The sequence below is a fragment of the Aethina tumida genome, chromosome 1 (genome assembly GCF_024364675.1).
Source record: "Aethina tumida isolate Nest 87 chromosome 1, icAetTumi1.1, whole genome shotgun sequence".
Classification (NCBI taxonomy): domain Eukaryota; kingdom Metazoa; phylum Arthropoda; class Insecta; order Coleoptera; family Nitidulidae; genus Aethina; species Aethina tumida.
In genome coordinates, this window is record NC_065435.1 from 40,964,950 (window position 1) to 40,987,438 (window position 22,489).

Here is a 22,489-nt window from a genome sequence, read left to right on the forward strand (position 1 = left end):
GCGCTGGCCCGCCGAATGTAAACAACAGGCAAAGATGCAAGTGTCCGGGTCGTTTTTATTTATTCAAACCGGCAGACAGACGGACGGGTATCGATTACGGGAACGGGGTGCGTGATTTGTTACTGTAATCGCGTAAAGATTTATAGTCCTGCGTAGTATAAATTCCCTTTTATCCTGCTGGCACACATTTCGACCGGATTCGGTGCCGGAGTCGCGGCCAGTTCGTTCACGCTGTCAGGTTCCGGGTCCGGTGTCGGGCACACGCATACCCTCGCGGACGTGGTGTGACGAAAATGCTGGACGACGGTGACATTGTACGGGTCGTACGATTGGAAATACCAGCGACATAACCTAAACGTGATTAACTGTTTTCGAATCGTTTTACGTGCACCTCGTATCGATCGGGCAAACATTGGATCCGCGCCAGTTTCAAAAGCCAGCGACCGTAGGTAAATAATGAACCAGAAATGCCTATGAACAGTGTGCACCATGGTCCTGAGCACGGAATGGTCTCAAGTTGAAGTCATAGATCTGATTAACGATGGCTCCGGCCTGGGTTTCGGCATCGTGGGCGGCAGGAGTACCGGCGTGGTGATCAAGTCCATCCTGCCTGGTGGTATTGCAGACAAAGACAGCCGGCTGCAGAGTGGTGACCACATACTGCAGATTGGTGAGGTGAATCTGCGAGGCTTGGCTGCTGACCAAGTTGCCACTGTACTGCGACAGGCTGGGCCTCAGGTGGTTAAACATTTTTAATATCTACACCGATATGTAAGACATCACTTACAATACATGCACTGTGTTGTCCGATAGAATAGATGTGTTATATTATTATTTTCTGTTTGACTCTTTTACTGTTTGTCTTTGATTGTAATTGTTTCATTTACTGGATGGGGGTGTGTGTTTAGGGAAATGAACGTGTTTGATATGTAGATTGCTACAAGTCCTTTTATTTCTATCAGTTTGTCTTGCTGTCCTTTTAACATATATATTAATTGTAAGTGTGCATTTTACAATATTATTTGTCATTTATAAACAGTCATAGTATAGAGAACTTAATTCAATTCCATCATATTTTTTATACATAAAAATTCTACTTTATATTATATTGTATTTTAAAATATTCTTCTTACCTAACTTGTTGTTAGTTTACAAAGGTTTTCACTTGTGAAATCTTTAGTTCTTATGTTTTAGCAAGTTTTTGTCTTATTAATTGAGAAAATGTACAAATAAATATTGTTACAAATTAGTTTTTATTTAACAAGTCGCATGTAATATTAAAAACGTTCAAAATTTATAGCTCAATGTGTTTGTTTAAACAAAAATTAAATGTCTACCACACACATACAATAAACGTTAGACTAATTGATTTAGAACATTGTAAAGACCTTATTAAAAATTGTATTAAGAAATAAAAACATGCAAAGTTCATATTAATTCTGACCCGGTTGAAATGGGGTGAGCGTCGAGTGAAATTTAGTCCCTGGAGTTTAAAATGTCAAACCGAGCCTTTTTTAATTTTTTTATGACTTTTTGTCATGAAACTAAATTAAGATTTTTAGAATTCAAAGCCTCTCGTCGGAGAAGATGAAGAATTCAATTAAAAGTTATTTTATAAGTTTTAATTGAAGGTTGAAAATACAAAATGTTATTAAAACAAAGTTGGAATGCTGTACAGAAAACTTTGTAAGAATTTGATTATCTCTCGGGGTAACGCAACAAAATGATTAATAAAAAATAATTTGGACGTGGTTTTAGATTAAATATAATATGTTATGTATCAGTTGTTTTGTACGTGATATTACCAGGAATAATAAAAGTTTAATTCATGTTGTTATATAATTATACTGCTTAACTTATTAGTTATCTGTAATATCTTTAATTTCAATATTATTTCATCACATAATCAATTAAATAAATGTGGATATGTACAAATTATAGTCGTTTTTAATATTCCAAATTAAAATTAGTTACCCAGGCAAAGAATATTAAATTTGTACCACAATATTTGAGAAAATATTAAAAATTTTATGGTGAATTAAAAAATAAATTAATTAATTCTGACCTGGTTAAAATGGTTCTAGAATTGAGTGAAATTTAGTCTTTGAAGTTTAGAATGTCAAACCATTAATTTTTTTAACAACTTTCTATCAGGCTATTAAAATTTTTAGAATTCAATAAAATGTTATTCCATAAGGTTTTGCTAAACGAAATTCGAAAGCTTTATGAAAAAAATCTTATCAGTAACGAGACGATTAATTAAAATAATTTGACCACGTTTTAAGATTAATTACAATGTTATACGTATCAGTTGGTGTGTACGTGAATTAAGTGAATCCTTAATTGATGATATAATAAAACGTACACGCGATTTGCATGTTTAAATTCACCAATTCCAATTAAGACATGACACATACGTGAACTCTGGACTGTCAGGCGACAGCATTAAAAAACCACAACTTATCGATGTTGGTAGGGAATATCATTAATAACCAGTAATAAGAGATGTAAAAATAACTGTTCTATTACAGCAAGTATCTATTACTGAAGTAATCTTTATAAAATATGCAATGCGAAAATGTAAACCCACTTATTAACATATATTTTATGTCATCACGATTATCTGTAAATCGAATTGATTAAACTCATATATTGCAATGTTGCAAGTAAAATGTATAGGTTGATTTGGAAACAGTTTGCCCGTTTTATCGATCTGCTACAATATCTGTAAAATAAATGACCGTTCATAAATAGAAATAACAATTAAGCGGTTCGATTCCAGGTTAGAATGGTGGTTGCCCGTCCGGTAGAGCCGTCCTCGGCTGAGTTTCAATCAGTCGGCTCGAACGCGCCCATCGTGCCCACCAAAATCCTAACCGATCCGGAAGAACTCGACCGTCAGCTGTCCCAAAACGGCTACACCACCTTTTTCACCTACACGCAGGAGGAGGACATTTGTCTGGACAGCGAGAACACCGAAGAGAACGATTTAAATCCTTGCGAGCCGGAACAGGACGAGAACGAGAACGAGAAGACGAACTGCGTGGAGAACGAGGTGAATTCGCCCATCAGCGAGGGCAGATTGATTGTCACACCGGTGGATGTGGAGTTCACGTTGCCGGAGACGGAGAGGGTGTCGGTTACGTTGCACAGGAACGAGTTTGGTTTGGGCATTACGGTTGCGGGGTACGTGTGCGAGAGGGAGGACCTCTGCGGAATATTCGTCAAGGGGCTCAATGAAGGTTTGAGTGTTGTAGGACGTTCACGGGACGATTTGTTCATGCGTGGTTTGTTTTTAGGTAGCGACGCGTACAAGTCTGGCAAAATCAATTTGAACGACCGCATAGTGGAAGTGGACGGGCAGCCTTTGCAGGAGTTCACAAACCACGAGGCAGTTGAAAAGTTGAAGCAAACCGGAGACGAGGTTGTGTTAACGTTAGAACGATACCTACGTGGACCTAAGTACGAGCATTTACAAGAAGCTTTAGCCAGTCAAGAACACAAGGACACCAGCCCCGCTTCACCGTCGGCCACAACCTTAAGTTGGATACCGATCGAAAACACAGAAGTATAAAAGTCGCATGTTTAAATTAAATTTGACCGTTTTGTTTTGTAGCAAATACAAATCGAGCCCGAGGGTGAGTCTGTGATCAGCATCAACAGCGAAATCTACGATCAGAATCCGGAAACCCGGGAAATATTCATCGAAGAAAACTTCGAAGCTAATCCAGCGGATGATTTGGAGACGGCCATCAAAAACAAATGGGAGGGCCTGATCGGCAGTGAAGCCGACATAGTGGTTGCAAACCTAACGAAACTAAAAGGCTTGGGCATCAGTCTAGAAGGAACAGTAGACGTGGAAGGAGGAATCGAATTAAGACCCCACCACTACATCAGATCGATACTACCGGAAGGACCTGTGGGACAAAACGGTAAGTTGAGTCCCGGGGACGAGCTGCTGGAAGTCAACGGACAGAAACTGTTGGGCATCAAGCACGTGGAAGTGGTGAAAATCCTCCGGGAGTTGCCGAGCACCGTGCGACTGGTGTGCGCACGAAAGAACGAAAGCAACCGAGTGATAAACACGTCGCAGGACCACGAAGCGTTCGAGACACGCAACATATTGGGGGGCAGCCTCAAGAACCTCCTGCCGCAACCGGAGCAGAGGTTGCTGAAAGCCCTGAGTGACACGAGCCTCAACACCTCCAGCACCGTGACGGTCACGGACGAGCCCAGCTTGCAGAAGGCTAAGTCGCGATCGCTGGAGGTCACCAACCTCGCAATGTGGAGTGAGGACGTCGAGTACGTCGAGCTGGTGAAGACCGACAGAGGCTTGGGCTTCTCGATACTCGACTACCAGGATCCGCTAGATCCGAAGAGCACGGTGATCGTGGTGCGGAGTCTGGTACCGAACGGGGCTGCTGAACACGACGGCGGCATTACGCCCGGGGACCGTTTGATCAGCGTCAACGATAAAGTTATTAAAAACGCCACTCTGGACCAGGCGGTGCAAGCTTTGAAGAGCACGCTGCCTGGTGTTGTGAAATTGGGCATTTCCAAGCCGCTGCCGAGCTCCAGAGCCAGCGCCACCTCGAATAACCTCAACGCTAAATCTTAATTTCTTCCCGTTGTTTGTGATTTTATTTTAATACATATAGATCTGGTAAAAAACATACATATGTAGGGATTTTATTTTGCTCAAACTTGCACAAAGTGGATCAACATTCTTTTCAACTGGAAATTATCGGGTTTTGAAATAGTTTGTATACATTTATCACTAATTGTGACACTGTAATTTGATCCACCTCATGCAAAAATTGTAAAACATGGCAGTACAAATAAGCAGTTTCTGTTAAATTGTTGTTTATCAATTTTGTTAATATTTAGAGTCCGTGATTCGATAATTACTTTAACATATTAATTGGAAGTGAATGTAAAGCACAATCACGGCTGCCTTCGATAATGAGAAATGTATAGATAGTCAATAATGTGGATCTAAATAACGTAGCATGTAAGTATTAGTTATACGAATTTACAAGCTTCATGGGCACAACATTTTGTGGTATTTTTACCGGTATACATATTTAATCGTATAGAATTAAGCATATCAAAGCGTTAAACCGTTAGGGGTAGGTGCGTATTTATAAATATTTTCGAGCACAGTTCTCTAACATTCTCGAATGAATGAGCATAAGCTGCGTTGTGATATTGGGAAATCAACAGAGACACGAGGACGATGATCATTTGAAATTATTTAAATGCTTCGATATCGTCGAATTTGTGAGAATCACCTCGATATTTATCAACTTTCAATTTTCTCAGCTTCGTATTTTTTCACAACTTATTAATAGTAAAGAAATTTAATATAACGTTGGTTGTGTATTTGAAAACTTCAACTCTATGTACTTGTGAATTGGAATGTGTTTGATAAAAGGGTTATTTAAATTATTATGATACGTGTTGATGTTGAAAAATTTATAACTTGAATAACAATAATTAATGTAAGTAATGTCTTTCAACGTTAGTTGGAAGATTATTGTTAACACTTGCATTCTTAAAATCATATCTGTAAAAATCGATTTATGTCCTTAAATAATTAGCGATAATCTTCTAACTTGAACACTGAGTTGTGCGGTCCAAGTTCGATATAAAAATTAAATTTAATTTTAGATAACTATCACATGCATTCATCTCTGAACCCCATTGTTTTATAAAGTTGTATTGTGTAAGGTAATGTTACATAAATGCATCGAAAACTTTCATAGTGCACATGGGGTTTTTTTAATAATCTAGACAATCATATTCAAATCGAAATACTCTGAAATTATGTAACCGACTAGATGCTCCAAATTGATATAAAATTTATTTGATGACTTAACAACACATTTTACACGCTAAATGTTCTCCCCAAAGAGCCGTTGATTTTTTTTTCGTATACATCTAATTAACGATTATTAAAATTACTCAAAATAATAAGCATACTTGTTAATAGCGTACATAATACATTCGCAATATTTTTTGTATAAATACGTAAAACAATGGAATTGACTCTGAAGAATATATTGTAGACTTAGAGCGTAAGCCTATTTATTTTGTCGTTAGTGCCATCGCTTTGTGATTTTAATTTTGATTAGTTAAGACTGATTTGTATATTATTATGCTTTAATTCAGGCTACGTTAATTCATGTCCATACATTGATCTCAATTTTATAGTAAATTTGTCTAGGAGTTTTATATGTTTTGTTATTATAACTTAATACATATATTGTATTGTTAATTGAAAAAAATAAATTATCAAAACAGCGTTTGATTTTATTTAATGGGAGTAACATTCGACCTTACACATTATTTGAATATACAGATTGTTAGGGAGGTTGGTAAAGATGATGTACATAGGTAAGGTCAGAAGTATTTAGTCAGATACTTTGATTATTCTGTCACTTCTCTCTGACAAACCTAGTCAAAGTAACAGTAAGTCACCACCTAAGTTTAATTGCAAAATAAATTTATGCATTACTCTTAAGAATTTGAATAAATTTCGTTTCTACAATTGGCAATAATGACATTAATCGTATATAGAAGCGTCCACGTTCACCAGACTGCAATCCAATTGAATACACATATGACACTTCAAAAACAAATTTGCACTTGAAACCACCCACTCAAAATTTGGAGGGGATTGTTAATGCTCTTGGAGAAAAATAGCCAGTTACGGACTAAGAATTTATTCACCAAGTTCACTTAAGTAAGATAAGGAGGGTTAAAGCTATTCATAGAGCAGGGAGAATTGATTGGAAAAATGTATCAGTTAATATTGTTCTTTTATTACATATATATATATATATATATATATATATATATATATATATATATATATATATATATATTATTTCATTAATTCCCCAAGATATATGGTGGTACTAGTTATATCACTTATTTAATATCATTGGTATTCTGATTTTTGAAATAATTTAAATTACCATCTTCAAAAGACATAATGTTTTTCAATGTGATGAATATTTCAGGGTACAAATTATTGAATTCACAAATAAAACAAGAAATGTAACATTTATCTTATACATCTCTTCATTCATTTAATAAAAAACCTATATTAAAAAAAATAATTACACTAATCAAGTTATAATATAATTATAATACAGAAAATATTGTAAATGAGTATTGAGCACATTCATTTAAAAATTACCACAACTAGGCTTGTCACACATAGAATTTACACAATAATTTTGTACAGCTGACAATTGCTGCTAATAATCTCAAATTTACAACCATGCTATAAATATATTTTGTATATATATTGAATAAAAATATAATTTATTTTAATATCAGTCGCAATAGTTGTTTTTATATACAAGGACGTAATTAATGTAGTCTGTTAGTTAAAAATCCTTTTGTATATTGTATAAATTTTGAGAAGACATGCTAATCAAAATATCATCTCATTAAAGCTTTTATTTATATTGCAAACAGTTTTCTACAACATTCGAATTATCGACTGATGCCACTAAGATATTTAATTGACACTAATATAATCGAAATCTTAAATAATATGATGATAAAATTCAATTTGCATGTGATCTCGTCAAATAATAATAAAAAATATATGTGAAGAACGGCACTCGTGTCCGTGTCTAAAATTAAACAATTAATTTAAATAAAAATGGCACAATTCACAGCATTAAAATTCAAAAGAAATCTAAAACTCAAACACCTTGATATGTAAAATTAAATTTCCTCGGTGCTGGCGGGCGGAGTTTCGTCAGTTCTATATTCAAGGAGTACTGCTTTTTCATCTTTCCCACTGCTCGTTCCATTGTACACCGATTCGTATACTGGGTTTGCGAAGTTGCCGGACTAAAGAAAACAAGTATTAATTATTTTTATTAAAAAATCTAGGGTTTTTTACCTTATCGGCGTCCAGTGTGAACGGTTCTGCGTCCCTGTCCTGGTAAATCGGATTATTGAAATCGTTCTCCTGCAATCTTTCGTGGGAGAATCTCTGCCTACGTCTAAGCGCATACTCGAACACCAACAGCCCGATCAAAATGACCGTCACAATTACGGCCAAAGCTATTCCTATCGGCACCAGAACGCTCCTTCCACTCTTCACCTCCACGTCTTCGCCTAGCGCCTCCTTGTCGCCCTGCAGCAGATCGATCTCGCACTGAGGTCCGCTGTATCTGTGCGGACAGTGACAGTACGGCAGGCCGACGGTCATCGAGCACGTGCCGCCGTTCTTGCAGAAATCGACGCACTTCTTAAGTATGTTGCAGCGTGGCCCGTCCCACTTGCTCGGACAGTGGCAAATCGGATCCGAGTTCAGCGAGAGAATCTGGCAGAGGCCGTCGCCGCAGTAGCGCCAGCACGGGTCCGCGTAGCTGAGTTGCAGCTGCAATTTGACATTTAAAAAATACGTGCTTCTGTCTAAAAATAATGGATTACTTACCTCGCATTTGGCCCCTCCCCAGCCGGGTTTGCAACGGCACAGCCACTGGCCCTCGAACGCCTCGCAACGTCCCTCGTGGCAGCCGCATCTTTCGACGCAGAAATCAGGGTGCGACTTCAGTTGTCGTGGGTCGCAGATGTCGATCTCGCAACGGGGGCCCGTCCAGTCTCGGGGGCACAGGCACTTCGGGGCGCCCACCTCGTTCGCCACGCAGGTACCGCCGTTTTGGCAATAGTCTTGACGGCACAACATTTGTTCACAGTGTTCGCCGCTGTAGCCAAGCTTGCAACTGCAGTGCACGTTGTTCGGAGTCACGACCGCCGTACCGTGTTCACCTAAACCACAATTTTGAATGAGTGATGTTTGAAGTTAACAAATGACGTGAATGTAAATCATTATGTTAGGTATATTTATATACCAGCTAAATTTCACCTTCTGCTAGAAACTTACCGCATATCTTGGTCTCGCAATGCTTGCCCTTGTAGCCTCCCGGGCATATGCATACATCGTGGCCGTACTCCTTCGAGCAGTACCCGTTGTTCAGGCACGTGAGATTGGCGCACTTCTCGCATCTCAGCCCCGTGATGCCCGGCCGACAGTGACAAGTAGGGATGCCGTGACTGGTCTTGTAGCAGGTGCCGCCGTTGTAGCATCGATTCTCGCACAGATTGACCGGCGCCTCGCACCGTTCGCCGGTCCATTCTGGGCGGCAGTGGCAGTTCACTTTGGCGGTGGCCACGTCGATGTAGCACAGACCGTGATTGTTGCAATAGTGGGAGCAACGGTAGTGTTCGCAGTGCGGGCCGTTGTACTGCACGGGGCAGTGACAACGTTGACCGCCTCCTTCAATGTTTTGACACGAGCCGCTGCCGCATTCCATCGTACAAGGTAGTGCTCGATCTGACTTGGGACTGCAGGCCTGTCAAATAATACGTGTTAATTCGTGTTCGGATTGAATTGAATTTTGGTGACCATGGAAACACACTTACCAACATGTTCTTAACAAAACCGTCGGCACAGATGCAAGTGGCGCCGTTGGGAGTTAGCAAACAGAATTCGGTGGAATCGCAGAAGTTGTCGCAGGTGTTGTTCATTTTGGGATGTTTGTTCTCTTGGAGGATCAACAAGTCGGATACTCTGGTTAGTCCTCTGACCAGATGTGTAATATTGCCTTTGCCGAATTTGTTCATACGTATTACGTCGTGCTTCAAGTACGTGGAGGCATAAAGACTATCCTCAAACACTTCAATCTTGTAAGGTCTCATATCTGTAAAAGATTAACCATAAATACTTCGTTCGATCTCACATATATAAAATAATCATTATAATTTACCTATTTCAAATCGATGGACGACTTGTCTATCTTCTCCGTTAAACGTGGTACATTCAATAGTCATAAATTTAGGATCAGCCCAATAAATCCGCTTAGTAGTATAATCAACGGCCAAACTGGTCGGCCAGAACATAGCACGGTTAGTAAGATCTTTCCTCTTGTCTCCATCCATGTGCGCCACTTCAATCTTTGCTGGTGGGCCCCAATCAATCCAGAACATGAGTCCGTGCGTCGGTACTACCACAATGTCCCTTGGTTGTTGCATTCCTCCGGAGAGCACCGTATACGTGGTGTTACCATCGAAAGTGGACACCAAGATTCGATTACGGTCCGTGACGTAAATTCGCTCCGCGACCCAATCCAAGCTGAGACCACGTGGTTCCTGTAAGTTCGATAGGATGGTTTTGGGGACGTCGGCATCGCGGTTCGACCGGCCATCGATGTCGGTGCGGATAATCAGGGATTGAACGCGATTGTTGTGGTGGTCGGTCCAAAAAGCTACGGCCTGACGACCCCCGTAAACGATGTCGATAGCGTCCACTTTGTAGCCGGTCGCCAGTGTCCTTTTGAAGATGTCCTGGCCTCCGGGCTTGTACGGAGACATCAATCTGCACCACAAGAATTTAATTACATTGATGGCCTATAGAGGGACTGTGCAAGTTTACAAGTGGCGCCACCCGTACAAGCTTCAAGGTCACGCGAACTTAAGTTAAAATGGGAATTAATTAAATTCGGGCTTTGCCACTGCTTGCGCTAGCGTCGAGTAACTTCTAAGCCCCGCCCACATGCGCAGTCCTCATAATTTAGTAATAATTACCGTAAATCAGTTTCAACAGCCAATACTAGTTCCGCAACTTCTCCTTCCGCCGAACACTTGCCATGGCCGGTGTGCAAATATCCAGGGGCACATTTACATGTCACGTGATCATGTCTCGACTGTACACATATTTGTGAACAAGAATCCCAATGGCAGGTGGAGTTGGAGCAATTCGCCTCGTCCGATTGATCGAAACAGTCTGGTACGCCATCGCAAACACGACTCTTATCCCGGCATTCGCCATCGGTGCACCTGAACTCTCCCACCTGACAAATTCCCAGCATCTGAAACATTAATTGAGTACATTTATAATTGAACGAGAAGATGGGGGAATTGCATACTTTGCAAATATGTTCGTCGCTTCCGTCAGTACAATGAGAATGTCCGTCACAAACTGCCGATTGTGGTACGCACTTATGATTGGCGCAACGGTATCTTCCGGGTGGACATTGTACCATGTGACAGTTTTCCTCATCCGAACCGTCGTCGCAATCGTCCTGGTCGTCACAACGCCATTCTTCGCTGATACACAAGCCGTTCTTACATTTGAACCCGTTGCCCGGGCAGATTTCGCTACAGTTCGACTCATCTGATCCATCTGCACAGTCCGCCTCACCGTCACATCGCCATTCTCTGTAATAAAGTTGGAAGAATAATTTTTTACGTTCAAATTGGAAGGAGACACTTACTTGTAAATGCAGATCTTGGGATTGGCGCACTGGAATTCGTTGTCCTTGCAGTTGAACGTGCAGTTCAGTTCGTCGCTGCGGTCCTCGCACTGGTACTCCCCGTCGCATTGCATGTTACCTCTGATACATTTTCCGTCGCCGCATCGAAACTCGCTTTCGGAACAGTTCCTTGGAGTGCACCCGACTTCGTCCGAGCCATCGCCGCAGTCGCTTTCGTAGTCGCATTGCCAACGGCCGGGAATGCACTTGTTGTTGTTGCACCTTAACATCACACCGTATTAAATTTAGCTGGTTCAAACGTGTTGCGATCTTACCTGAAGTATGTGGGATCACAGGTGTGATACTCGGGCTGGCTGCAGCTGGCCGGTTCGTCCTCGCCCTCCGCACAGTCGGCGTCACCGTCACACTTCCACGTGACCGGGATGCACCGACCGGAATTGCATCGGAAATGCTGCGAACTGCACGTCCTGTTGCTGCAGTCCTCCTCCTCATCCGAGTTATCGGTGCAGTCGTTGTCCTTGTCACAGACCCAAACGGAGGGAATGCATTTGTCGTTATTGCATTTAAACTGACTGTCCGGACAGACGGCCGGAGGACAGTCCTCCTCGTCCTCACCCAGAGGACAGTCCACGTGTTTGTTGCACCTCTGTTTGGACGGTATGCACATGGATGTTATTGTGCCGTTGCCCCTGCATCTGAATTGCGTGTTCAGGCAGGTGTAGCTGTCGCAATCCTCCTCGTCCGAGTTGTCGTTGCAGTCGTTTTTGCCGTTGCACAAGTCGGTGGGATTGATGCAATGTCCGTTCTTGCACTGATATTGGCCGGGCGTGCAGTGGAACTTGGGACAGTCCGGCGGTTCGTCGCTGCCGTCTCCGCAGTCGTCCTGTGCGTCACACCTCCACCAGAACGGGATACATTTGTAGCTGTGTTTGCATTCGAAGTGGACTGATGTGCAGTTCGAAATACACGTGCGGGTGTCGTTAGCTAAGTAGTAGTTCTCCGGGCATGCGCATGAGTAGTACGGTGCTTCGGGCGACAGCAAACACAAAGCCGAACAGTTGGCTGATTCGCAAGGGTTTGCCACCTTTGGCTGTTTAAAGGGATGCACGACTCGCATGTCCATTGGTCTGTGCACTGTTGTCAGAATCGACGAACAGTTTTCGCCCGTATACTTGTTGCATCTCTCCACCGTTTTGGTCTCCCAGTCGGTCCAATATATGTGATCCTCCCACACGGCAATTGCAAACACGTGGTGCAACTGGAGGTCTGGATTTTGTTTTCTGCTGGTAATGATCTTAACATTGTTGCCATCCAAGTCTGATACCGCTATGTAATCTTTCCTGGCGTCCGCCCAGAACAGTTCGTTTGTTTCGTGGGAGATTGTCAGGGCGTTGGGCCACACCAAACCTGTTTTAATAAGTACGCGAGGGTTGGAACCGTCCATTCCCGCCTTTCCAATGTGCACTCTCGTGCCCCAGTCGCTCCAGTACATGCTTCCATGCGATGGATCCAAGGCTATCGCCCTTGGTTCTTCGAGACCCTTATGGATGAGGATTTTGCGGAATTTGCCGTCTAGGCGAGAGACTTCAATTGTGTCTGAGCCTTTGTCGCACCAGTACAAGTTCTTTGCAACCCAATCCACCGCTAATCCGTCGGGATTGTGAAGGGTCGATAAGTGTAGCAGCTCAAATTCGGTGTGATTGCTGTTGAAGTCGCACATTCTTTTAATGGAACTTCCTATTTGGGTAACGTCGGACCAGTATATGCACTGACCCTCCCAGTCGTAATCCAAGGCGACGGCGTTCGTCAAGTTGTGGGCCAGCAATGACGAATGGCCCATGAGGTCGATTTCACGGATGTAATATCTATTTGCCAAAATAATTTTGACCTTCTCTTTAGATTGGGCCACGCATGACTTGCCATCAGGTCCTGGCTGGTAATTGGGTGCGCAGTGGCAGATGTAAGAACCCATTGTGTTGTGACAAAGTTGACTGCACGGCCGGTCTAAGCATTCATTTGCATCATTACATAATTGTTTGTTCTTCGTGCTAACTTTATATCCAGGATTGCACTGACATTCATAACCCACCGGCTTGTCCACGCATATTTGAGCACAAGGTGGTGGATTTGCTGTACACTCATTGATACCTACACCAAATAAACATTTTCAAGCCGCCTTCATGTAGTTAATTGATACACTTACCGCATTTTTGCTCATCCGAGTAGTCACCGCAGTTGTTCTCGCCGTTGCATAGAAGGGAGTCGTTGAGGCAAACGCCGTTTTCGCAGTGGAACCACCCGATCTTCTGGCAGTACCCACCCTCGTTCGGGCAGTTCTCCTCGTCCGAGTTGTCGCCACAGTCGTCGTGACCGTCACACTTGCGCAAGTCGCGTAAACACTTGCCATTGGCGCAGCGAAACTCGAATGGAGCACAGTTTTTGTAGCATCCCTGTCGTTCGTCGCTGAGGTCGGTGCAGTCGATGTCACCGTCGCAATAGTACTCCTGACTGATGCACTTGCCGTCCTTGCACTGGAACTGGTCCGACGTGCACGTCCTGTAGCCACAGTCTAAACAAAATTACGATTTGGAAAGTTATGTCATAAAAATGTTAGTTTAAGTTTCTCTTTGTTTGTTAGAAGTACTATACCATTGGAAACGTGTCACCCACATGATTGAAAATATACAATTTCTTGGATGAGAATGACAGCTTCATGCCAGCATGCATGTTATCTTACCTTGTGTTGGGTGTTCGTCGGTACCCTCGTAACAGTCCTGTTCACCATCGCATACCCATGTCATAGGTATGCACTTGCCCGTGCTGTTACATCTGAATTCGTAGTGGCTGCATGTGGTCATGAAGCAGTGTTCGGTTTCGTCGGAGTCGTCGGTGCAGTCTGGGTTGCCGTCGCACTCCCAAATTTTGGGAATGCACTCGTTGTTCTTGCACTTGAATTGACTTGCAGTGCACTCTAAATCTGAACAGACAATCAAAGATAATTTTAAGTGATTTGTGTAACATTTATGTGACTTACCGCAGTTTCTTTCGTCCGTGCCGTCAATGCAGTCGGCTACTCCGTTGCATCTTGCGGAAAGGAGTAAACACTTCTCTTCGTCGCAGCCAAATTGATGCTCACCGCAAGTGGGGACTAAAGTACACATCAGTAGTTATTACAGTACCTATTTACTATAAATGGAGATACTTACAGCAGTTGGCTTCATCGGAACTGAGATGGAAGAAGGGTACGGCGTCGGAGCAGTCGTTGTGACCGTCGCAGCGGTTTTCCATGCTTATGCACTCGCCTGTCGTGCAACGGAACTGGTTGGGGGCGCAGGTACGCGTTTTAGTTGTACAATTCTCCTCATCTGAGTTGTCCCAACAGTCGTTCGAGCCGTCACAGATCCAGTTAACGTGGATGCATGCCGTTGTGTACTTACAGTTTATGAAGGAACTACCTGTGGTTTCCGTGCAGTTCGGCATCGCTGATAAATTAACCCGATATTAGACACCTAGGTTTATTTATTTGTTATTCCAATACTTACGACAACCAATTTCATCGCTCCGATCGGCGCAATCGGGATCAAAATCGCAACGAACGTCCTTCGGCACGCACTGCCCGTTCTTGCACTGGAAGTGTTCAGTCTCGGAACAGGAACAGTTCTGTTCGTCCGTGGCGTCTCCGCAATTGTCCACGCCGTTGCACGTCATGTTCTCCAATATGCACCGCCTGTTCAAGCACAAAAACCAACCTTGCGGACACGTTCTGTGGGCGCAGTAACCGATCTCTTCGTCGGACCGGTCTGCGCAGTGGTAGATGCCATCGCAGGTCAGCTCGAAGGGCACGCAACCGCCGTCTGAGCACCGGAAACTGTCTATGCTGGTACTGCAGTTTAGTGGGCTGTTGGTGAAGCAGCGGCCGTCTTTGCTCAACGTGTGACCGTCGGTGCAGGCACATTCGACCGCCCCCTTGGGCGACAGGTTGCACAATTGTTCGCAGCCTCCGTTGTTGATCAGACAAGGATTGGAGAAGCAGTCGTCGGTGTCGTTGGCAACGGCCACTATGCCCATGGGTCTGGAAATGTCGCGGCGGAGGTGCGTGACGAACTGTCCGGTGTATTTGTCCGCCCTGAGCACGGCCATCATCATCCAATCGGTCCAGTAGATGTAGTCGCCGTAAACGGCCAGCGCGAACGGATGCTGTGGCTTGACTTTGGCCAATATGAAACGTTTGGTGCCGTCGTACTCGCAACGCTCGATCTTGTCCAGTCCGGCGTCCGCCCAGTACAGCTTCTGCGCTTTGTGATCCAGTGTTATGCCGTTGGGCATCCGTATGTCGGTTTTTATGATGGTTTCTCGGTTGAAACCGGAGAGGTAGACCCGCTCTACGGTCGGTTGTTGGTTGTTCCAGTTGGTCCAGAACAGACGGCTGCCGCAACTGTCGACGGCGATGCCTCTGGGTTTGTCCTGAGAGCGGAGACGTACTATCACTTCCACCTTTGAGGCGTTGGTCATGGCTTCGGTGAGGTTTACTCGGTTTATTGTGGCTTCGTTGTTACATGTCCAGTACAGGGAGTTGTACAAGGGTTCATACGCTAAACCCTCCACTGATCCTTGCCCTAGACAAATATATTCACAATTATATTACCCTAGCTTTGTATAACAATAAAAAAACTTACTTTCCACAATCATTTTATGGTCACTTCCATTATAAAACACGGCATGAATGGAACCTTTTTGTACCGAAATGTCGGAGTAGAACAGTCGCTGATGTTTATAACTAAACGCCAGTCCAATAGCGTTCTTTAATAACGTGCTGTTCTTAATGCTAGGATGTGGCGAGTTCTGTAAATTGTTGTCGTTTTGCATTTGGATAGACTCGATGCTGACAATTTTCGAGTACATCAAGAAGCTCTGATAAGCCTCGCAATCTTTGCCGTTGGCACTGAGTTTACCATGAGGACACAAACAAACCGGGTGTGTGCTATTAAAAAGACACAACTGCTCACACCCTCCATTGTTAATAGCGCAAGGATTGGTGCCGTTTTGTTTCCGACGCGAAAATATTTGAATGTCCTTGAGGGAGTCGCCCAAATCTTGCTGTAACACTTTGAAATCCGACAGATTTGTTAGGGGCGCCACTTTGATACTTCCTCCCTTGTGAATACTGCAAACACAGTGATTTAGTGATTGAAAACAGCAACTGAAAGAAATACACTTACGAATCCAGCCAGTAAATCTTGTCATCGAGGACGGTCACACCCACCGGATTCTCCAAAGAGTGGTTGAGTAGCACTTCGTAACCAGTTCCGTTGTACTTCACCCTGCTAATGGTATTACTTCCGGAGTCCGTGAAGTAAACGGTCTCACTGTTCGAGTCCACCGTGATGTCCGAAACTAAACGCAAATTCTGCGTCAAAACCTTCCTGTTCAACCCGTCCATCGTGGCGATTTCTATCTTAGAACCGCTGGCCCAAACCAAATAACCTTTCACCGGATCCACCACGAGATTTGTAGACTTGCCGATGTCGTTCGATAGTAACACGTTTTGTTTGGTACCATCCAAACTAGCCACTTCTATCACGTCACGCTTGGAATCACACCAGAACATGTTTTTGCCAATCCAGTCTATGGTGAAGCCAGTGAGCCACTCCAACGGCCCGGTATCCAGACCCACTTGCTCCAGTACCAACTTCCGTTTAGTACCGTCACGTTTGAGTCTCGTCACCGTGCCGTGATCTCCGTCCGCCCAAAAGATCGTGTCTTCGGCGGCATCAAAGTCGATGGCTGTGGCGCTTATCACCCTCGAAATGGGTCCTAGGACGTGGGTACTGTTGTTGCCGTCCATGGCCAAACCTTGCAGTTCCCAATTCAAAGAGTAAAATATGAACTCGTCCACGGCGATGCAGCTAGAAGCGTTCTTAGGGTCCCTGTTGTATCCGGTGGCGCATTTGCACGTGTACCCGTTGCTCGAAATGGGAAGGCACAAGTGTTGGCAACCTCCCTTGTTGATCTGGCAGGGGTGGGAACCCTTTTGTTCGGATGGATCGTAGATTCTTAAAGCCAGGACGCCTCCCGTCCCATTTCTTAAGAGGGTGTCGTTTTCTCCAGTGGTTTTATCGGCTACTCGGATGCACAAGTCTTCGTTGTCGTCCGCGTAGAATATCTTGTCTTGATATACGGTAACGGCCGTGATGTAACTGGTCAGGTTTAATTTAGTTATGCTCGAGCCGTCGAAGTTGCTGTAGTAGATTTCGGAATGACTGATCCAGTAGAGTCTATTTGACTCGAAATCTATTGTTAAACTCTTGGATGTTATGTTTAAATTTGGAATAAGTACTTTCCTGGCACTCCCATCCATTAGACTGGTTTCCAGATTGGCCACTATCTCGTCAGTGCTTATAAAGAATAACCGTCCCTGGTGAGGATTCGCCGCCACCGATAATATTACTTCGTTTTCAATTAATAAAGTACTGTATTCTCCGTCTAGATTGCACACAGTCATTCCACTAGGTGATGAAACGAACATCAAATTGGAGACCCAATCAATGGCCAGACCTGAAGGGTGTTGCAATCCGGTGGTGTCTATGAGCGTTTCCGTTGGACCGGATGTTAAACCTGAACGTTTTATTTCGTTGATGTGGGTATCAGCCCAATACAACATGCTGTTATTGGCGGTGTATTCAAGTTGAACTGGGCCGAGGACCTGGGGCACACTTATGGTGGGGATGGTATGGTAGTAGGGCTGTGTTATATCCACGCCGCGAATTTCGCTACTTCTGGCGATCAGCAGTACCTTCTCGTTTTCTGTGAAAGATTCAAAAATGAATTAGTAACCAGTAAATACTCAGACAGTTGTTTACTTACTCACGCACGTTTTATTGTCAGTACTAAGCTTCATGATGTGGGGGCAGTCACATCTAAAGGTGTGATTGAGATGCAGCAGACAAAGATGCGAGCATCCTCCGTTGTTGTTCCCACATGGATTAATTCCGTCTGTGGGTTGTCTACTAGGATGCATAACTTTAATGTCGAATGGTTGGGTTTTCGTTCTTTGCACCACTTTAACATCGCCCCCAGTCCATTTGTTAGCCCTCACCACACTGTTCGTCCGCCAGTCCGTCCAGTATACGTAATTCTCGAACAGAGTGATGGCGAACGGATGGGAGAGCAACTCGTGCTTAGTCATAACTTCGTGGTGATCGCTGCCGTCGTATTTGGTTGTGTGAATGGAATCCGACTTGGCGTCTATCCAATATATTCTTCTTGTGTCGTAGTCCAGGGTAAGACCGTTGGGCCATCCGCCGTTGTCATCGTCCACCCTCACAACGATCATTCTATCCAGCCCAGCCAAGGAACATCTCTCGATCCTCGGCATTGATTTCTCCCAGTCGGTCCAGAAGAGCAAACCATCCCTGGGATCCACGGCTATGGCTCTGGGACTCTCCATATCACCCGCTACTAAAGTGCGTCGAAATCGTCCGTCCAGTTTCGCCACTTCTATCTGATCCAAGTTACTTTCGATCCAGTATAAGTTTTCGCCTATCCAGTCGACGGCCAAGCCCTCCGCTCTGGTCAGTCCCGTCTGGACCACCACCTCCGTTTTACCTATGAATCCGCCAAGAATCGTGCCTCGGTATATTTTGTCATCGACTATGTCCGTCCAGAAGACCTAAAATACCACAATAGTGAAAGGTTTAATGATTCCTTTTGGAAACTTACCAAGTCAGAGCCGTTTTTATGGTAAAAGTCTAACGTTATGGTGTTCTTCAAATCGGTAATGAATGACTTGAGGCCAAAATTGATCAGTTGTATGCCCCTCAGTTCGTACCGGTTGCTGAAAATAACATGTGGACTACCGGGATCGATGCTTTTACAAGTAAATCGATCTTTCTGTAAAACGTATCCCGGATTGCAGTAGCAGGTGTAGTTTGAACCTCGGGGCCTGCATTTCTGCGAACACACACCCCAACCTTCGCACGGATGCGTCTCCAGGCAAGTGGTTCTGTCGGCTTGAAGGTGAAGGTGGGCCGGACAAGAACACAGTAATCCCTCTGGCGCGTTGTGGCAGTTGTGGGAGCACGAATAACTGTGGTCGCACAACCTTTCGGAACATCTCATACCTTCGTCACTTCCATCGTCGCAGTGTTTTACCTGTAAAATAATTTTAGAGTTTCCCCAACAAAGTAATTTAAGTAAGTCATTACCTCGTCGCAAAGTTGGTCGGCCTGGATGCATTTCGTGTCGTTGTCGCAAAGCCTGTTGGGATACTCGCAGTTGTGTAATACGGCAGGATTTCTTGTGGAATTACAGGCGACTCCTTCGTCGGTGAAGTCTTGACAGTCCTGTTTGTGGTCGCACATCTGAGCCGGTGTGATGCATTTCGTGTAGTTGTCACAGGAGATGTTGGGAGAGGGACAAGTTTTCTGTCTGTTTTTTATTTCGGTAGGGTCGCAGTTAATTTCATCTGAACCGTCCAGGCAATCGATGTCCGTGTCGCAAACAAACATCTGAAATGTTAATTGATAACAGAATCTTGTCATTGAAGTCAATTACCATATAATGAGCAATTCTGTGTTCTCAAAATCTTTAGAAGTAATGATGAAACAATGATGCACATTGGCTTTAAAAATTACCTTTGGAATGCATTCGAAATTCGAACAGGCGAATTCACCCACGTCGCACGGCTGCTTCCCGCAGTCCCTTTCGTCCGAACCATCCGGACAGTCTTTCGTGCCGTCGCACCTCACGGAACTGCTCAGACATTGGCTTAGCGGAGCGCAGAATATCTGATTGGGCGGATGACAAACGGGGCAGTTTAGCTCGTCTGATCCGTCGTCGCAGTCCTCGATCGAGTCGCAGTAGTACGAAAGTGGGATGCACTGACTGTTCTTGCACGTGAACTCGTTCAGGTCGCACGTGTTTACCTCTGCAACAACGGTTTTAGAAATGTGGACTAAGTGAACTGTCGATGGCACTTACTGCAGTCGCGTTCGTCGCTGTCGTCTCCTGGTCCGCAGTCGTTGACGTGGTCGCATCTCCAACCCATCGCGATGCATCGGCCCGACTCCTTGCACTTAAATTGAGAGGCGCTGCACATCTTCGAACACCTGGCCGGATCCTCGTCCGTGCCGTCGACGCAGTCGTTCTCGCCGTCGCACACCCAGTGCAACATGATGCACGTCGTCTTGTCGCACTTGAATTGGCTCTTGCCGCACGTGATGTTCTGACAGGGCGCCCCCACGTCGGCTGACTCGTCGCTGCCGTCCTCGCAGTTGTCGACGCCGTCGCACAGGTAGCTCTCCGGGATGCAGATGCGCACCTGTTCGCACTGGAAATAGTTCGGGGGGCAGAACGACGGTGGCTTGTAGTTCTGCTGTTTCACGCATGTGCCGTTCGTGTACTGGTAGCCGTCCAGGCATGAGCACTCGGTGTGTGTGGGTGTGGGCAAACACAGCTCCGGACACAGATTGTTTGGACCCTTACAATTGTTGTCGCCCACTGAAAATATATCATGAGGCAACAAAAATTTCTGTTTCAACATCAATTTATATTGAGTAGGTCTGTTGAAAACTTCTAAGCAAAGCAACGGAAGTCATCAACAAATCTATTCAACAGATTCAATTTCTTACATTGCTGACTGCTGTTGTCGAATATCTTCAAGTTGTAGAACAGCGGGTTACCCTGGTAGTACTTATTCTGTGGCACCAAGCCAGTTTTCTCGGAGTACTTCATAAGTATCCCCTTGTCGATCAAGTAGAACACCCTCTCGCCATCCCTGAAGTCCAACGTGAGACTCATCGGTACGTTCAAACCTTCAGACAGCTCAGTTTTTCTGGTGCCGCCGTTGAAGTCCACGCTCTCCACCTTCTTCAGGTGTTTATCACACCAATACAAGCGTCTGGCTTCGAAGTCAATGGTCAAACCGGTTGGCCAGTGCACGTCGTGGCTGACGAATATGGTCCGATTTCGGCCGTTCATGAAAGCTGTGTCTATGTGACCCTTGTCTGGGGACATGTTGGACCAATCTGCCCAGTACATTACGCCCCTAGTGGGATCCACTGCTATGGATCGTGGGCTAAGATTGTTACTTTGGATTAGCGTTCTGACTATGGTGTTGTTGGATAGTTTAACAACCCCTATGCTGCCCCGTTCCATGCTTGTGTAATACAAATTTCTGGATATCCAATCGAATGACAGCCCGTCGCAGACTGTGTTGTTCACTAGTACCGTGATGTTGACTGTATCATTAACTGGTACCATGTTGATGGTCATACTAAGGGAGTCGGCATAAAACAGGGCATTGTCGGCAGCGTCGTATTCTAAGGCTTTGGGCAAGCCGATTTTGGTTATTGGAATCATGGTGTCATAACCGTATTCCAAGTCCGCCCCTTTAATCGAGTAGGGGATGCTTTTTGAGATAAAGAGAAACTTCGGGGGAGTGTAAATGACACACTTGTTTTGTATCAGGCGGTAGCCGGAAGAACACATACATTTCCCTATGGCGATGTCCTTGTTCCATAAGGGTACACAAATATGTTCACATTGGGTATCAGATTTGCAGGGATGTGCAACTGAAGATAATACATTAATCGGATACTGTTTAATTAATATAATGCACCGTTACTTACCGTCAGGCTGTCGCTGTCTGTGGTACACGTGTATGTTGAATGGACGTCCAATATTGGTGACGATCTCTTTGTCCTCATGGTGGTACTTGTCCAGCTGTAATATGCTGTTCTTGTACCAGGATGAAACGTATAGCTTGTTTTCGAAGGGTGCGATTCCATACAAATTCTGCACACTTATCCCTTGCATGACCGTCTTTCTGTGCTTGCCATCATAATCCACCCTTTCGACATAGTCCAAGTATGTGTCTATCCAATAAACGTGTTTATTGGGATAATCAACGGCCACCCCGTAAGGATAAACAATTTTTTTGTTGACTATGGTCTGCCGTTCCGTTCCGTCTAGTTTACAACGCTCTAGCATGGGTGGCGAGTGACCCCATTTGCTGAAGAACATGTAACCGCTTGTGGGATCCAGAGCCAAGCCTCTGGGTTTGCCCAGGTCGTAGTCAATCAACAAGTTGCACCACCGCAAATTTGCCGAGCACAGAACGATCAACTCCCTCTGATCATCCAAAAAGTACCTGAGCAACAATTAGGGTAAAACATTAAATAACACAA

General features: G+C 44.3%; 2 protein-coding genes across 3 annotated transcripts in view; one reads left to right on the plus strand and one right to left on the minus strand.

The window, feature by feature from the left end:
- Positions 1-489: 489 nt before the first annotated feature.
- Positions 490-6,303, plus strand: LOC109609651 (patj homolog). 2 transcript variants are annotated; one of them, XM_020026358.2, is made up of 4 exons: positions 490-738; positions 2,783-3,242; positions 3,300-3,568; positions 3,617-6,303. In XM_020026358.2, the coding sequence occupies exons 1-4, from the start codon at positions 490-492 to the stop codon at positions 4,616-4,618; spliced, it is 1,980 nt and encodes a 659-aa protein (XP_019881917.1). In that variant the 3' UTR covers positions 4,619-6,303. The 2 variants fall into 2 exon arrangements, with proteins under 2 accessions (XP_019881917.1, XP_019881918.1); XM_020026359.2 differs by having other exon boundaries at positions 597-771.
- A 760-nt stretch (positions 6,304-7,063) lies between these two features.
- LOC109609655 (prolow-density lipoprotein receptor-related protein 1) overlaps positions 7,064-22,489 on the minus strand; it is a 33,855-nt gene continuing 18,429 nt past the window's right edge. The window contains exons 6-29 of the mRNA XM_020026362.2: positions 21,932-22,452; positions 20,933-21,874; positions 20,283-20,801; positions 19,937-20,229; positions 19,508-19,810; positions 19,023-19,454; positions 18,168-18,972; positions 16,523-18,107; positions 15,980-16,467; positions 14,846-15,919; positions 14,510-14,785; positions 14,338-14,451; positions 14,041-14,280; positions 13,507-13,872; positions 11,618-13,451; positions 11,304-11,564; positions 10,956-11,247; positions 10,615-10,898; positions 9,798-10,405; positions 9,454-9,731; positions 8,915-9,383; positions 8,465-8,799; positions 7,925-8,407; positions 7,064-7,872 (exon numbers count right to left, since the gene is read on the minus strand). Coding sequence (XP_019881921.2) covers positions 7,744-7,872; positions 7,925-8,407; positions 8,465-8,799; positions 8,915-9,383; positions 9,454-9,731; positions 9,798-10,405; positions 10,615-10,898; positions 10,956-11,247; positions 11,304-11,564; positions 11,618-13,451; positions 13,507-13,872; positions 14,041-14,280; positions 14,338-14,451; positions 14,510-14,785; positions 14,846-15,919; positions 15,980-16,467; positions 16,523-18,107; positions 18,168-18,972; positions 19,023-19,454; positions 19,508-19,810; positions 19,937-20,229; positions 20,283-20,801; positions 20,933-21,874; positions 21,932-22,452 — 12,931 coding nt within the window. The 3' untranslated portion in view covers positions 7,064-7,743. The remainder of the gene's footprint in view (positions 7,873-7,924; positions 8,408-8,464; positions 8,800-8,914; positions 9,384-9,453; positions 9,732-9,797; positions 10,406-10,614; positions 10,899-10,955; positions 11,248-11,303; positions 11,565-11,617; positions 13,452-13,506; positions 13,873-14,040; positions 14,281-14,337; positions 14,452-14,509; positions 14,786-14,845; positions 15,920-15,979; positions 16,468-16,522; positions 18,108-18,167; positions 18,973-19,022; positions 19,455-19,507; positions 19,811-19,936; positions 20,230-20,282; positions 20,802-20,932; positions 21,875-21,931; positions 22,453-22,489) is intronic.

Coding starts and splice junctions, on each gene's coding strand:
- LOC109609651 (XM_020026358.2), top strand. CDS start 490: ATGGTCCTGAGCACGGAATGGTCTCAAGTTGAAGTCATAGATCTGATT. Junction 739..2,782: donor TGCGACAGGCTGGGCCTCAG/GTGGTTAAACAT, acceptor GTTCGATTCCAG/GTTAGAATGGTGGTTGCCCG. Junction 3,243..3,299: donor CGTCAAGGGGCTCAATGAAG/GTTTGAGTGTTG, acceptor GTTTGTTTTTAG/GTAGCGACGCGTACAAGTCT.